This window comes from Oncorhynchus nerka, linkage group LG22 (genome assembly GCF_034236695.1).
Source record: "Oncorhynchus nerka isolate Pitt River linkage group LG22, Oner_Uvic_2.0, whole genome shotgun sequence".
In the NCBI taxonomy this organism is placed as follows: Eukaryota; Metazoa; Chordata; class Actinopteri; order Salmoniformes; family Salmonidae; genus Oncorhynchus; species Oncorhynchus nerka.
The window spans coordinates 28,715,426-28,733,701 of NC_088417.1; the positions used below are offsets into that span (position 1 = coordinate 28,715,426).

The 18,276-nt window shown below is 40.7% G+C and overlaps 1 protein-coding gene across 2 annotated transcripts in view; it reads right to left on the minus strand.

Moving 5' to 3' along the window:
• Positions 1-18,276, minus strand: part of cnbd1 (cyclic nucleotide binding domain containing 1) — a 52,677-nt gene that overhangs the window by 30,889 nt on the left and 3,512 nt on the right. For both annotated transcript variants that reach the window (XM_029626656.2, XM_029626655.2), the window contains exon 4: positions 17,320-17,439. In XM_029626656.2, coding sequence (XP_029482516.2) covers positions 17,320-17,439 — 120 coding nt within the window. The remainder of the gene's footprint in view (positions 1-17,319; positions 17,440-18,276) is intronic.

Consider the following 18,276-nt stretch of genomic DNA (forward strand, 5'->3'; position numbering starts at 1 on the left):
TACAGCAAATGTATTGTTAATCTACCCATCGTGTCCGATTTCAAAAGTGCTTTACAGCGAAAGCACCACATATGATTATGTTAGGTCATAGCCAAGTCGAAGAAACACACAGCCATTTTTCCAGAAAAAGATAGGAGTCACAAAAAGCAGAACTGTAGATCAAATTAATCACTAACCCTTGATGATCTTCATCAGATGACACTCATAGGACATCATGTTACACAATACATGTATGTTTTGTTCGATAATGTGTATATTTATATCCAAAAATATAAGTTTACATTGGCGCCTTACGTGCAGTAATGTTTTGATTCCAATACATCCAGTGATTTTGCAGAAATACTCATAATAAACATTGATAAAAGATACAAGTGTTATTCACAGAATTAAAGATAGACTTCTCCTTCATGCCCACCGCTGTATCATTAAAAAAAAAAACTTTACGGAAAAAGCATAATCTGAGAACGGTGCTCAGATCCCAAAACAGACAGAGGAATATCCGCCATTTTGGAGTCAACAAAGTTAGAAACAACACCATAAATATTCACTTACCTTGATGATCTTCATCAGAAGGCACTCCCAGGAATCCCAGGTCGACAATAAATGACTGACTTGTTCCATAAAATTCCATGAAGTCCATCATTTATGTCCAAATAGCCACTTGTTGTTAGCGTGTTCAGCCCAGTAATCCATCTTCATGAAGCGCAGCAGGTACTTCATCCAGACAAAAACTCGGAAAGTTCCGAAACATGTCAAACGATGTATGGAATCAATCTTTAGGATGTTTTAAACATAAAACATAAAACATCAATAATGTTCCAACCGGAGAATTCCTTTGTCTTCAGAAAAGCACTGGAACGAGAGGTAACTCTGTCGGGAGCGTGCGTCATGAGACCAAGGCACTCTGCCGGACCACTGACTCAAAGAGGTCTCATGAGCCCCTCCTTTATAGTAGAATCCTCATTCAAGTTTCTAAAGACGGTTGACATCTAGTGGAAGCCGTAGGAAGTGCAACTTTATCCATATCTCAATGTGTATTCGGTTGGCCAAGCTTTGAAAAACTACAAACCTCAGATGTCCCACTTCCTGGTTGGATTTTTCTCAGGTTTTCGCCTGCCATATGAGTTCTGTTATACTCCCAGACCTCATTCAAACAGTTTTAGAAAGTTCAGAGTGTTTTCTATCCAATACTAATAATACTATGCATATATTAGCATCTGGGACAGAGTAGGAGGCAGTTCACTCTGGGCATGTTATTCATCCAAAAGTGAAAATGCTGCCACCTATCCCAAAAAGGTTCAAACTTGCTGGGTCTTCCAAATGGACAATGACCCCAAGCATACTTCCAAAGTTGTGGCAAAATGGCTTAAGGACAACAAAGTCAAGGTATTGGAGTAGCTATCACAAAGCCCTGACCTCAATCCTATAGAGAATTTGTGGGCAGAAATGGAAATACGTGTACGAGCAAGAAATAAAAGCTGAAATAAATCACTCTCTCTACTATTATTCTGACATTTCAGTCTTAAAATAAAGTGGTGATCCTAACTGACATAAGACAGGGAATTTTTACTAGGATTAATTAACTGAGTTTAAATGTATTTGGCTAAGGTGTATGTAAACTTCCGACTTCAACTGTACATATTGATATCACGCGCATATTGCACTTTATTTTAGTGTTGAGTAATCGTGTGTTTTCATTTGTTATAGTAAATACAAAGTGTTAGGATTCCTGATTGTGCTCTCAACAGGTATTATAGGACTCGTGATCATATATGGAATTAGGAACACCAACGCTTTGTATTTTCTTAACAAACATTAACTACAGTAACTGTCGGAATGTAACTGTCCTGCTGTACCGAAATATGACCCCAAAAGCGCAAAACCGTGGGTTTGGTGAAGCGTCACAGCTCTAACACATAGACTCTAAAATGAGCCAGACACAGAAATCGTAATAGTCACAAGTGAACCATTTTCATCAAGGTAATATCATATCATTAAGAAATGTTCTGTATTGCATCAGCCACTGATAGTCCTGCTAAAGCTCAGCAGTATGGCTGGAACCACAGACACCAGCTAGCTAGGCCTTGGCAGGGTAGACGTGGCAGTGGAGATAGAGGTTAATTGTCCACCATCACCCAGTTTGGAGAGCATCCCGCCAGCCAAGCCATCTAACACTGGACGTGATTAAATACCCTGTCTCCTGTTATTGTTTACACTCCTGGGGGAAAGAAGGGGGGGGGGCATTCAGAAGAGGAAGAAGTCATCCTTTTTTGTGGGTTTCCCCCCAAACCCAACCCAACAGCAGCTGTCATAGAGAGACAGCTGTCAGAGAGAGAGAGAGATGGAACTGACTGGAGGCCAGGGCAGACAGCTGGATCTGAGGTCATGTCCCTCTGTGTGCCAGAAAGAGTCTTGACAACGACAAAAAAAACACAGATTAGAAAACTATTATAACTCAGTTTAAATCAGATTCCCAGGCCAATATGTGTGTCATCAAATCTGGGGGACGGTTTTCTGGACCGCAGTCAGCTGGGAGAGAGGGAGTAGAAGTAAAACTGGGCACCTTGCAACAACGAATGCAGAAATAGAGATATTTTGCAATACGTGACAGACCGAAAAAGACAGATTGTATATTCTCCAAAAATATTGCTTAATCCCCCCTCTACTGAAAACGCCAATCAGATACGTGTCCTGCTGATTTGAGTGGACTGCAATAACACAGCTTCAACAAAGCACTAGAGAGTTCCATGGCAGAGCCCAATAGGTGAGGCAAGAGTGGCTGTTGCTCAGTTTTGTTTACATTTCAGCAATATCCATAACTGATCTTAATCTTGATCATACAGTAATCGACACTCACACCGACGAGACGTAACATGAGAGTTCTTCTGTTTAGCTTGGGGACAGGAGCGACTGAGACCTCTAGCTGTTTGAGTTATCTGCTGACTGGGGTAAAAACCTCTAAAAGTCTAAGCCTTTGGGGGGTTGAGGGTTCTACTAAGCTGACATATGAAATTGTTTAAAGATGGTCATACCATGGATCATTTAGCTATTTCATTTAGAATTTTAGGACCCCTGTTATAAAAAGTACACTTTATATTCAAAAGTATGTGGACACCCTTTCAAATTTGTGGATTCGGCTATTTCAGTTACACCCATTGCTGACAGATGTATAAATCACTGGAGTGATGAATCACACTTGACCATCTGGCAGTCCAACAGACGGATCTAGGTTTGGCAGATGCCAGGAGAACACTACCTGCCCCAATGCATAGTGCCAACTGTAAAGACTGGTGGAGGAGGAATAATGGTCTGGGACAGTTTTTCATGGTTCAGGCTAGGCCCAATTAGTTCCACTGAAGGGAAATCTTAACGCTACAGCACACAATGACATTCTAGACAATTCTGTGCTTCCAACTTTGTGGCAACAGTTTGGGGAAGGCCCATTCCTGTTTCGGTATGACAATGCCCCCGTACACAAAGCGAGATCCGTACAGAAATGGTTTGTCAAGATAGGTGTGGAAGAACTTGACTGGTCTGCACACAGGCCTGACCTCAACCGCATCAAGCACCTTTGGGATGAATTGGAACGCCGACTGCGAGCCAGGCCTAATCGCCCAACATCATTGCCCGACCTCACTAATGCTCTTGTGGCTGAATGGAAGCAAGTCCCCCCAGCAATGTTCCAACATCTAGCGGAAAGCCTTCCCAGAAGATTGGACGTTGTTATAGTAGCAAAGGGGCACCAACTCCATATTAATAACCATGATTTTGGAATGATATGTTTTGACGAGCAGGTGTCCACATACTTTTGGTCATGTAGTGTATTTGATAAAATACTGAATTTGGCCTTTACTAAAATATCCCATAGAAACACATTGAATAATACATTATTAAATGGTTAAAAAAAAGACAGTCAAAACATAAATCATAAGGAATAAGGTTTTGAAGTGTCTGTCCTAAATCTGGGAGATATACGAAAGCTCATATTAGTTTGTAGCCTAAACGGGTCGGACGCTACAGACAGAAGTTCGCACATCAGCGGTACCAACTTCAGACAAGTCCTGTAGCTCAGCCGCCTTCCAGCGCAGATGCGGAAGGCCGACATAGGCGGATGCAGCCCATGCAAAAAACAGATATCTCTAGCATAAACTGACTGATTCTGATTTCTTTATTATGTTACATTGATTGGCGCACGGGTGCATCAATAGACTTAAGGATTATGAATTAAATGGAAACTCAGAGAGACAGGACCAACAAACCATCTCAACGTGGCCAGTCATCCCAGACCTGTCTGTCTCCAGTTTGACTTCTCCCCCTACTTTTTTTCCACAACCTAATGTACTCCCTTCTCTTCTCACATAGTTGGATGGTGTAGTGACTAGTCTCTCCATAGACAGACAGCTGGTGAAGAGTTCCCGCACTTGCAATCTGAAATGACGCTCTACCTCCTTTGACCTTCCACTGTGTCAGGAAAATACATTTACCATAGGGTGACTCACTCACACCACAGACCAGACAGGAACTTTCCCGTTTCTCTCCAACGACTCCCCTCCCCTCGCCTGTGTTGATGTTTCCACAACAAGATGGACGCCTGTTTGATATTTATGTTCCTAAGTCTTTTTTCGTGGCCGGCGGATTGTCAGACAGATTGGATGGAAAAAAGAGCAGAGAGTAATCTACAGGGACAGGGTATTTCAAGTCTTTCCTACACTGTAGTTATAGATGGGAGATGGTTTTATCACCAGTGGTGGTGGGAGTGTGGTCCAGGCACCTGTCTAATACCAGAGAGTGATGAACAGAGCCAGTAGAGGTAATCACTTAATAATTCATGCAGAGGCAAGCATAGTGTTGGCATGCTGGCACACATGCACACCCGTGAGTACACCCCTATATACAATAATAGAATATATGCCATTTCAATGCCACTTTTATAGTGTACACATTTTACATATGGATGGTCCAGGGAATCGAACTCACTACCCTGGCGTTACAAGTGCCATGCTCTACCAACTGAGCTATAAATGACCACTTCTCACTCTGTTACTCTAAACACATGTGGTGAATCCTTATGACTACTGCATATAACAGCCTGGTCATCCATAACACCACACATGGCAAACTACTGTTCTGTAGCCATGCTAGATCTCACATGGAGTGAAACATCGACATGGGGTCTGCTGCATGAGATGACGCATCGTTAGACTGCTGGCGTCAAACCTTCCGACTACATCCAATCCATCTGCTCAGTATTTGCAATGTAAATGACACTTCTGCATCCCAAATGGAACACTATTGCCTATATAATGCACTACTTTTGACCAGAGCCATAGTCAAAACACGTGCAATAAATAAGGAAAAGGGTAGTATTTGGTACACACACACTGGCTGTACTGTATAAAACATGTTGCAGCCGTCAGCTTTGATTAATTTTGCGTACAAACCACATTAAGATCTGGATATTAAACAGACATAATGGTTAAGCCATTTACTCATGAGGCATAGACATCATGCGGTCCCACCCAGAAACACAAGCCTGCTGCCTACAGTTCTTGGGCCACATTCAATCTTTGAAATATTCTTTGCAATGATATTCTCAATATATACAGTGCATTCGGAAAGTATTCAGACCCTTGACTTGTTCACATTTTGTTACATTACAACCTTATTCTAAAATGTATTTTTTCCCCCTCATCAATCTACACACAATACCCCATAATGACAAAGCAAAAACAGGTTTTAAGACATTTTTACAAATGTATTCAAGATATATAACTGAAATATCACATATACATAGTTTGGGATCTGGCTAGGCCACTCAAGGACATTCAGAAACTTGTCCCGAAGCCACTCCTGCGTTATCTTGGCTGTGTGCTTAGGGTTGTTGTCCTGATGGAACCGTTCTGGAGCAGGTTCTCATCAAGGACCTCTCTGTACTTTGCTCCGTTCATCTTTCCCTCGATCCTGACTAATCTCCCAGTGACTGCCGCTGAAGAACATTCCCACAGCATGATGCTGCCACCACCATGCTGTTGCCACCACCACGCTTCACCGTAGGGATCGTGCCAGGTTTACTCCAGACGTGATGCTTGGCATTCAGGCCAAAAAGTTAAATCTTGGTTTCATCAGGCCTGATTGGTGGAGTGCTGCAAAGATGGTTGTCCTTCTGGAAGGTTCTCCCATCTCAACAGAGGAACTCTGGAGCTCTGTCAGAGTGACCATCAGGTTCTTGGTCACCTCCCTGACCAAGGCCCTTCTCCCCCGATTACTCAGTTTGGCCGGGAGGCCAGCTCTAGGGAGAGCTGGTGGTTCCAAACTTCTTCCATTTAAGAATGATGGAAGCCACTGTGTTCTAGGGGACCTTCAATGCTGCATACATTTTTGTTGTACCTTTACCCAGATCTGTGCCTCAACACAATCCTGTCTTGGAGCTCTACGGACAATTCCTTCAACCTCATGGCTTGGTTTTTGCCATGACATGCACTGTGGGACATTATATAGGCAGGTGTGTATGGTAAATTGAATTTACCATAGGTGGATTCCAATCAAGTTGTAGAAATATCTCAATGGAAACAGGATGCACTTGAGCTCAATTTCAAGTCTCATAGCAAAGGATCGGAAATACTTATGTAGTAAGGCATTTCAGTTTTCGCTTTGTCATTATGATGTATTGTGTGTAGATTGATGAGGATTTTTTGTTGTATTTAATACAAATTTAGAATAAGACTAACGTAACAAAATGTGGAAAAGGGGGTTAATTAGTGGAATTTCTTTCCTTTTTAATGTGTTTGTGACAAGGTTGGGGTGATATACAGAAGATAGTCCTATCTGGTAAAAGACCAAGTCCATATTATGGTAAGAACAGCTCAAATAAGCAGAGAAATGACAGTCCATCATTAATTTAAGACAAAGGTCAGTCAAGCCGTACAATTTCAAGACCCAACTTCATGAGGTAGTCACCTGGAATGGTTTTCCAACAGTCTTGAAGGAATTCCCACATATGCTGAGCACTGGCTGCTGAGCATTGGCTCCTTTTCCTTCACTCTGCGGTCCAACTCATCCCAAACCATCTCATTGGGTTGAGGACGGGGGATTCTCCTTCTTGGTCAAATAGCCCTTACACAGCCTGGAGGTGTGTTTTGTGTCACTGTCCTGTTGAAAAACAAATGATAGTCCCACTAAGGGCAAACCAGATGAGATTTGATTAGGATATTTTTTAGTCCTGATTTGGACTAATCTTCCAAGAGTCCTTAAACATTAAAATACAATTTATAATACGATCACATTTTCACATATAACACTTACAAAGAGACATAATACACTGACATATTCACCAGATAAATACTATAACAGTCTAAAAAGATAGATTGATTCTTCATCGACCATAGTCCAGCACAACTTTCCTATGTATTATATTTAAATGGTTTTAAAGTATTGTTTGAATTTATATATTGAGAGGTTTCTGGTTTGCGCAGATAAATTATTCTATTTCTTTATTGCTCCAAATCGAAATGTTCTTTGACAATTTCTCTTTTTTGTATGGACAATCTATTCCAAGTATTTACTGAATGTCTGTCTCTTACCAACTGAATACTGTTGTGAATAGAGTTAGGCCATTTTAAATGGTGTATATTATGAAATAAAATAAGCATGTGTTTTTCAATTATCTTGTCGATTGATGACCAACCAAGAGCATTGAGCATGACTACAACAGAAGAACCATATCTCCACCTTGAAACATTCCTTGCTGCTTTGTTCTGTTCAATATGCAGCCTCCAAATTTCACTAGCTGATGCATTTCCCCAGACTATGAAATAACACAGAACAGGAGTTCACCTGACTCTCAATAAATGCTTGGGTTATTTGCTTAAGAAATTTTTTTCCGGTAAATATTTAGCTATCCTTCTGATCATGGCATGCAGTTGTAATACTTTTATTTACATAGATGATTTATTTGATACGACCATGATAATCAGTTGTCTAGCTGCACTCCCTGTAGTTTGGTTTCTGCCACTTCCTGAATTTGTACTCCCCCCATACTTGTATCCATTGCTGTGTTGGCCTTTTCCTGGTGGAACAGACCAACATAACTTTGGTTTTCTTGGTGTTTAAAACAAGTTTGTTCCGACAAACACACTCACTGATATTTTCCAAATCTACTTGTAGAGCTTGCTGTACCTGTTGAACTGATTGTCTTGCTGTATAAATTGTAGTATGGCGTATCGCTGCAGAATGCTGTGGTAGCCATGCTGGTTAAGTGTGCCTTGAATTCTAAATAAATCACAGACAGTGTCACCAGCAAAGCACCCCCATATCATCACACCTCCTCCTCCATGCTTCACGGTGGGAACCACACATGCAGAGATCGATCATCCGTTCACCTACTCTGCGTCTCACAAAGACACGGTGGTTGTAATTTGGACTCATCAAATCAAAGGGCAGATTTCCACCGATCCAATGTCCTTTGCTCGTGTTTCTTGGCCCAAGCAAGTCTCTTCTTCTTATTGGTGTTCTTTAGTAGTGGTTTCTTTGCAGCAATTTGGCCATGAAGGCCTGAGTCGCACAGTCTCTTCTAAACAGTTGATGTTGAGATGTGTCTGTTACTTGAACTCTGTGAGGTGCAATCGGAGGTGCAGTTGATTGCCGATATCTGAGGCTGGTAACTCTGAATGAACTTACCCTCTGTCTTCCTTTCCTGTGGCAATCCTCATGAGAGCCAGTTTCATCATAGCGCTTAATGGTTTTTGCGACTGCACAAAGTTCTTGACATTTTCCGGTTTGACCTTCATATCTTAAAGTAATGATGGACTGTCGTTTGTCTTTGCATATTTAAGCGGTTCTTGCCGTAATATGGACTTGGTATTTTACCAAATAGAGCTTTCTTCTGTATACCATCCCTACCTTGTGACAAACACAACTGATTGGCTCAAACACTTTAAAAGGGAAAGAAATTCCACAAATGAACTTTTAATAAGGCACACCTGTTAATTGAGATGCATTCCAGGTGACGACCACATGAAGCTGGTTGAAAGAATGCCAAGAGTGTGTAAAGCTGTCATCAAGACAAAGGGTGGCTCTCAAATATAAAATATGTTTTGATTTGATGAACACTTTTTTGTTACACATGATTCCATAATGTGTTATTTCATAGTTTGGATGTCTTCACTATTATACTACAATGTAGATAACAGTAAAAAATAAAGAAAAACCCTGGAATGAAAAATGAAGAGACCACTGCAAAATGATCCGTTTCTCTGGTTTTACTATTTATTGGTATGTGTTTGGGTAAAATGAACATATTTGTTTTATTCTATAAACTACTGACCACATTTCTCCCAAATTACAAATAGAAATATTGTCATTTAGAGCATTTATTTGCAAAAAATTACAACTGGTCAAAATAACAAAAAAGGTGCAGTGTTGTCAGACCGAGAATAACGCAAAGAAAACAAGTTCATTTTAAAACAACATAATACTAAATGTTTGAACTTAGGAAGAGTTCAGAAATGAATATTTGGTGGAATAGCCCTGATTTTCAATCCCAGATTTCATGCGTCTTGTCCTGCTCTCCACCAGTCTTTCACATTGATGTTGGGTGACTTTATGCCACTCCTGGCACATCATTTCAAGCAACTCGGTTTTGTTTGATGGCTTGAGACCATCCATCTCCCCTTTGATCACATTCCAGAGGTTTTCAATGGGGTTCAGGTCTAGAAAAACCAGTCTCAATGTCAACAGTGAAGAGTCTAAAGATGTCCAGTTTTATTGCTTCTTTACAACAGTTTTCAGCTGTGCTAACATAATTACAAACAGGTTTTCTAATGATCAATTCATTTTATGTTATTTTAATGGACAAAAAATAGCTTTTTTCAAAAACATGGACATTTCTAAGTGACCACAAACGTTTGAACGGTAGTGTGTGTGTATACACACACACACACACATATATATATATACATATATATATATATATATATGGTGGTTGTTTTGCCTACTTTAGTTGAATACACTTCAAATGAAGTCACTCTAGATAAGAGCCCCAAAAATGTAATGTCGATCTTAGTTCTCTAGTAAAACCCTGAGAAGACTTGATTTGTCTGGGCTGCATGTGATGGTTTTACCTGTGGTTTTAGACATTGACATCACGATAGTCGTCACAGACACATTGTCTGATAAATACCTCTGAAGCATTCAGCCATACAAGTTTGCATCCTTGAAACAGATCCCCACAGCATTGTATATCCACTTTAGCTTGGAGTAAGACACCCTGTTATCACCCTCCATAAAGATGAAGAAATATATATATATATATAATATTTTTTTGATATATACACACACACATACACACAGATTTACTGTAAGAGGTAATATTGGATAATGGTGTCTGCCAAATAGATGGATAATGATAATAGATGGGTTTCAGAGCACCAGCCCATCAGTGGAGGAGGATGAATCAGGCAAATTAATAGCTGAAGGCATACAGCAACATTGATTTGCTGTGTTCTGAGAGTATATCACATAGAGGTAGATTCTAGGTCTGTCTGGCTCTTCTCCCTCTCTCTGTGTCTATTGTATTTGACTCATCTTTTGAAATAGATTGAAAAAGCCTAAATGTGCAGACAGACCGTATACTGAATGGTCTGATTATCTTGCAGTCTCTCTCCCATCACTACCTCATAATGAGATGCTTATATCTGGGCTCCAGTGTTACAAGATTTTCTTGGATTTCTGGTTTGTGTTGTCATTGTGCTATTGATATAAATCCTTCAAGGTACAATAATCTAGTCACAACGCACACACACCATTCTAGAGTTGCAAAGAGAGGGTATATTACTGGTACCTTTTGAAGTTTAGAGGTAAACTACCAGGTTTTGGGGGAAATATTATCGCATGACATCTAGTGGCCTTTTGGGTACGTCTGTAATAATCTCTGGGCCTCTGTGTTGCCTTATCACAGGTAAAATATAAAATAATCAAATAAGACACTGGGAAAGCTGTAAAACATTATGCTAAATGTAAACCATCAACTTAGTGAATACTATTGTGTTTAATATGAGGGTTTCAGCATGAAATCTCCTTTATATTTTTTTTTACACACTTATTTATTTTACTGTGTCAATTTCTTTGTTTTAAAAGTGTTGGTGCTAAACTGGTGGCAGTTGTGAAAAAAGTTGATAGTTTGGAGAATTGTAGAGCTTTTTGAAAATAATGCCAAATCTCTCTTGAACCATATGGTCTATCCACTAGAAACTCATGGACAATATGGACACAAAAAAATAATACTATACTTAAATACATGACCAAAGACACAATAGATTGCCTGTTAATTACCGAAAGTTCCTGTAACTTTGGTAAATTACCAGTAGGTTTTGCAACCCTACACCAGTCACAACACACGTGTAAATAAAGACATACACACAGCACAATAAATCTTTGCCCACAACCTGGTTGGATTGGACTACAGACAAGACAGACAGACAAAAGAAAAGTAGGTAGGTTACACCATTTTCCCCAAACCAACCCATAGCGGCATCCCGTAGCTGAGGAAGCTCCCAACACTAGAACGGTTGGAAAGAGGAAATCCTTTCGGAATGGAAAGCATAGAGGAGTGGAGTGGGACAGGACAGAGCAGAGCAGGGCGCTGATTCATAAAGAAAAATAAATACATGAAATAAAACAAAAACAGAGTGAAAGTGCAGACAAAGCAGGTTGTGCGGGCCAGTTTCCTTCATAAAACAAGCCTATTTCTTCCTGCTGGCCAGAGCATCAGAGGCCCCCTTCTCCCTCGGACCATTACCCAGAAGCACCGGCGCTGAGGCCGTCGGCCTGGGTTGTCCATCGAGGCACGGGTGGGAAGGGGCAGGGTGGTTGCAAGGTACACACACACACTTCCTGCTCCCAGTGCTAGCACACAGACTTTGAAGAGACGTGTGTGTGTGTGTGTGTGTGTGTGTGTGTGTGTGTGTGTGTGTGTGTGTGTGTGTGTGTGTGTGTGTGTGTGTGGTCTTGTTCTTCTATCCTCGTGAGGACCTGAAATCCCCAAGTGTCCCCACAAGGTTAGGAAAACAAGGAAAAGTCTCCCTCGTGGGGACATTTTCCACATCCCCATGAGGACAAAGGCTATTTTAGGCAAAACAGGATTTTGAATTGAAAGACATTTTAGGTCCCCACGAGGATAAAAGAACGAGTATGTGTGTCAGCACAGAATGTAGAAATCACACTGTGTGTGCAATACACATTCAGTGCCTTTAACTCCCATTTATCTGTTCATGACATGTTCAAAACAAAAGTGTGAATCTATTTTCAAAAGATCAATAGGAAGCACAACATGCACCCTTTCACTGATGCCAATTTTCTTTTGCTATTTCAACAAGACTGTTTAGTTATTTCTCTCTGAAGAGACTTGTGTAATACCGTAACTGGACTACAGACAGATTATTCCCTTAACTCTATTTTGAGTATAAATATTTCACTGGCAGAGAACTACAATAACTGCACTTGTTAGAATAGATTAAAACTAGGCCTGACCCTCAACACAGGGGCCCCTCAGGGGTGCGTGCTTAGTACCCTCCTGTACTCCCTGTTCACCCAGGACTGCATGGCTATGCACATCTCCAACGCCATTATTAAGTTTGCTGACGACACAACGGTGGTAGGCCTGACCACCAATGACAATAAGACAGCTTATAGGAAGGAGGTCAGTGACCTGGCAGTGTGGTTCCCTCAACATCAGCAAGACAATGGAGCTGATGGTGGACAAAAGGAAATGGAGGCCCCCATCCACATCAACAGGGCTGTAGTGGAGCGTGTGAGGAGCTTCAAGTTCCTCGGTGTCCCCATCACTAAAGAATTAACATGGTCCACACACACCAGCACAGTTGTGAAGAAGGCACGACAACACCTCTTCCCCTTCTGGGGGCTGAAAAGATTTGGCCTGGGACCGGGCTCCCTGCCATCCAGGACCTCTATACCAAGTGGTGTCAGAGGAAGGCCCTAAAAATTGTCAAAGACTCCAGCCACCCAAGTCATAGACTGTTCTCCCTGCTACCGCACGGCAAGCAGTACCGATGCACCAAATCTGGAACCAACAGGACCCTGAATAGGACCCTGAACAGTTAAATAGTTAACCAAATAGATACCCGGACTATCTTCATTGACCCCCCTTGGCACTAACTCTTGACTCGTCACATACTGTTTATTATCTATCCTGTTGTCTAGTCACTACCTATGATACATATTTACCTCGTACCCTTGTCATTATCGTTATTCATTGTATATTTATTCCTCGTGTTATTACCTCTTATTTAAAAAAAAAAAATCTGCGTTGTTGGGAAGGGCCCTTAAGTAAGCACTTCACAGTTAGTCTACACCTGTTGTTTTACCAAGCACATGACATCCACAGCCTAGATATGAAGATACCCCAGCCTAGTGCAAACAGTTTAAAGAGAGGAAGTGAAAAACTAGGGAAGCAGCGAGGAAAGCAGGGCAGGAGCCTAGGGCCAAAACAGTGCAGGCAGGGCTGCATAGTCAGTCAGACCAGGCATATGGATGGGAGGGAAAGAATGGTGCTATCTGTAGTTCCATCTGTGTAGGCCAGGTGGAAGAGAGGAGAGAGAGATACCTTTCATTAACCTTGACCTTCCTCCTGTTGTTGCTGATGCTGACACAATGACCTCAGATCAGAAGATAAGCCGATGGTAAAACAACACACTGACAGAGCTTTAAAGTAGGAATAATACAGTAGCTTAATACTGCACAAAGGTTGGTGCAGTTAGTTTTGTCTCTGATTGCTTCAGACAATGGATATTTTGAGGCAGGTGGGTAACATGGGTTTTGTACAAAACCCTGCCAAACCTGTGTGGCGCTTTTTCGGATTCAGAGCAATTCTGGGAGCCTTACTGCAGTAATATAAAATGCTTTCTCTAAATCCTTTGTCTTTATATAACAGAGCACTGTGTCAGGAACATAGAGAAGACATGAGTTGGGGTCAATTCCATTTCAATTAGTCAATTCAGAAAGAAAACCAAATTCAAATTTCAAATGTTCCTAATTGAAAGCATTCAATGGAATTGGAATTTCAGTGTACTTTCTGAATTGACTCATTTAAATGGTATTGACCCCAACGCTGATGTAATGTTTGAATATCGAGTCGGTGATGACACTGAGGGGCTTCGTTCTAATAGTACTTCACACACCTACTGTACAACACATTATATCCCAATGATCCCCTCAATGAAATACTACAGCACTCTGAGGCCTCTCTCTCTCTGCACAGGTCCTGTCCTGTCCAACACTACCAGAGAAAGAGAAGCTAAAAACACCACATAATAATGCAACTTTGTAAAAACCCACTGCCTCGATGAAAAGGAAAAAACACTAGGAATGTCAATGAATCCATTCTACACAGGCAGGCTGGAAACAGACACCCCAAATAGAAACATGTCGGCCAGGAGGATGTTGCTACCTTATCTCACCAGAGGGACGTCCATCTCGGCATCTGAAATTGCACCGTATTCGCTATAGGAAGAAAGTACTGCACTACAGAGTCCTCAGAAAGTATTCACACCCCCTTGACTTTTTACCACATTTTGTTGTGTTACAAAGTGAGACTAAAATTAATTTCTTTGCCATTTTTTGTCTACAATCTATACAAAATACTCTGTAATGTCAAAGTGGAAGAAAAAATGCTAACATTTGTAATTTTTAAAATATATATTAAATATAAAACACTAATATATCTTGTAGAAAGAGGAGGGAGGGAAGCGCTACTAAGGTACACAATAGTACATTTTGGTAGATAGAAGGTGCTCTTTGGTAAAAGGGGTAAATTGGTCATCAAAAAGAAAGGAGGACCAAGGCACTCTTCATATAATTAATTCAAATGCCTTCACTCTTATATGAAGAGTGCCTTGGTCCTCCTTTCTTTTTGATGACTAATATATCTTGATTAGATAAGTATTCATCCCCTAGTCCTGGGTTAATACATGTTAGAAATACTTTTGGCAGTGATTAAAGAGTTTTTCTGGAGAAGTCTCTAAGAGCTTTTTCACACTTGGATTGAGCAACATTTTCCCATTATTCTTTTCAAAATTCTTCAAGCTCTGTCAAATTGATCACCCAAACATTTTCAGGTCTTGCCATATATTTTCAAGCAGATTTAGTGTCAAAACTGTAATTCAGCCACTCAGGAACATTCACTGTTTTCTTGGTAAGCAACTCCAGTGTAGATTTGGACTTGCGTTTTAGGTTATTGTCCTGCTGACAGGTGAATTCATCTCCCATTGTCTGGTGAAAATAACCAGGTTTTCCTCTAGGATATTGCCTGTGCTTAGCTCCACTCTTTTTTAAAATCATGAGTACAAGCATACCCATAACATGATGCAGCCACATCAATACTTCAAAATATGAAGAGTGGTACTCAGTAATGTGTTATATTGAATTTGCCCCAAATATACTATTTTGTATTCAGGATAAAAACGTAATTGCTTTGCCAATTTTTTTGTGCAGTTTTACTTTAGTGCCTTGTTGCAAACAGGATGCATGTTTTGGAATATTTTTATTCTGTACAGGCTTCCTTTTTTCTCTGTCAATTAGGTTAGAATTGTGGAGTAATTACAATGTTATTGATCCATCCTCAGTTTTCTCCTATCACAACCATTAAACTCTGTTTTAAAGTCACCATTGGCCTCATGGTGACTGAGTTAGGAAGGACAAATGTATTTTTGTAGAGACTGGGTGTATTGACACACCATCCAAAGTGTAATTAATAACTTCACCATGCTCAAAGGGATATTCAAGGTATGTTTTATTTTATTTTTACCCATCTACCAACAGGTGTTTGAAATTCACTGCTCAACTGAGAGACCTTATGTGTGGGGTAAAGAGATGAGGTAGTCGTACAAAAAATACTATTGTTATACATAGTAAATTGCCTGGACTCAGTCTATATGACTTGTTAAGCAAATATTACTCCTGAACTTATTTAGGCTTGCCATAACAAATGGGCTGATTACTTAGAGTAGACTCAAGACATTTCAGCTTTTCATTGTTTATTTATTTATAAATATTTCTAAAAACATTTCCACTTTGACATTATGGATTATTATGTGTAGATAAGTGACACAAAATCTCAATTTAATCCATTTTAAACTCAGGCTGTAACACAACAAAATGTGGGGAAAGTAAAGGGGTGTGAATACTTTCTGAAAGCACTGCATGTTGGGATTAGGGTGCCATTTCAGACACAGCCTTTGTCACGATATGGCCAGGGAGGGCCAAATAAACTCACTTACTGAACATGCTGGTCTGGGATAATCTCACAGTGATTAACCATGATAGCAGGGAAATCAAAACATGAAGGCAAAAGGGCATACATAAACTGTCTGTCCCATCCAAATGAATCAAGGCTACAAGGAGCTTTGATGATTACAAGGAGGTCTGGGGCTGGTATAGTGATTTGGTTCGTTTACTTTGAGACAGTTCCATGTGTAGTAGAGGCACCAAATGCTATTGATTTGACATTCTTAATATGTCATGCTGCTGAAGTTGTTGTTGTAGAACTCAGGGCTCTGACCCAAATGGCACCCTATTCCCTACAATGTGCACTACTTTTGACCAGAGCCATATGGACCCCAGTCAAAAAGTGCACTGTATAGGGAAAAGGAATATGGTGCCATTTGGGACGCAGCCAGAATGATCCTCGACTGCATCTGGCTAATTCTAATGAAAACAGTACTTCATCATCCGTTGGCCAGCCAAGGGGGGAAATGTGAAGAAGGAGCGCAGCGCAGCACATGTTCAGAAAATTTGATGATGAGACAGTTACAAAGGGAATACACTGCCCCCTTCTGGTTTTGGAGAGAAGTGCAATATTCACAGCATTGTTTGTCTATGACTCAACCAGAGATACTGTACTGTACAGTACAAACCTGAATTCATTTAAGCTACAGAAGTTATGTGCAGGGATATTATACAGTAATATCTACTACTTCAAGGTAATACCACGTTTTTTTAAAGATGCAACGAACGCATGCAATAATATATCGTGGACAGGAGTTCTGTTCTTGCACTTAAATGTGCATACATCACAGTATATACTCTTTACTTCAATATAACTAGAGTTGCGTTCAACAAGGGAAATAATTTGCTGACGTTGGCTAACATATTCAAATCGTTCCAACTGAAATTGTCACTCTGGCAACATGGTCGCTGCAAACAATCCTTTATTGAACTCACCTCAGTATTAGATCATGATTTATCTCGCCCACCAGCTGGTAGATCAGGACATGGCTTTATCACCATGACAGACAATTCTCTACTCACAACTTTTTGAGAGCTTTGATCATTTGGTTGATGAGTGTCTCTTGAGTCTGTCTCCCGTGACCTTGGTTCCTGTTCACTTCCTGGCTCTCACTGGCCTTCAGCTTCTCAGGGCCGGGAGCGCTGGTGGGAACAATGACAACAATTATTTTTTACCCCCCTTTTCTCCCCAAATTGCGATCTTCTCTCATCGCTGCAACTCCTCCTTATTTTACCTTTATTTAACTAGGCAAGACAGTTAAGAACTTAAGAACAAATTCTTATTTTCAATGACGGCCCAGGTTAACTGCCTTGTTCAGGGTCAGATCGACAGATTTTTACCTTGTCAGCTCAGGGATTCGATCTTGCAACCTGTCGGTTACTAGTCCTACGCTCTAACCACTAGGCTACCTGAGTCATGCGATGAAGGTCGATGTGTTCTCCGAAACATGACCCGCCAAACCACGATCCTTAACACCCACCCACTTAACCTGGACGCCAGCAGCACCAATGTGTAGGAGGAAACACATTTCAACTGACGACACTTAAGTCCTCTCAGGGGAAAACGTCACATTGAGCAGGTTTACTTTCTGTCAACCAGAGAAAGAGACCCCACTGACAAACTCACTTCATTGAACTAGGTTAAGTTAATCATAGTGGCATGTCCTATGTAGACTAATCCTATTAACAGTGCTTGACTTGGGCAGGAGCTCACCGGAGCTGAGTACCAGCACCTACCATGTTTTGCTGCTTGAGCTCCTGTTCCTCTTCTATAATATTAGATAAAAGTATTGTGCAGCTCCTGCACCTACAAACCGTTCAAAAGTTTGGGGTCACTTAGAAATGTCCTTGTTTTCCTTGAAAACATACATGAAATGAGTTGCAAAATGAATAGGAAATATAGTCAAGACGTTGACAAGGTTATAAATAATGATTTTTAATTTAATTAAGTGTCCTTCAAACGTTGCTTTCGTCAAAGAA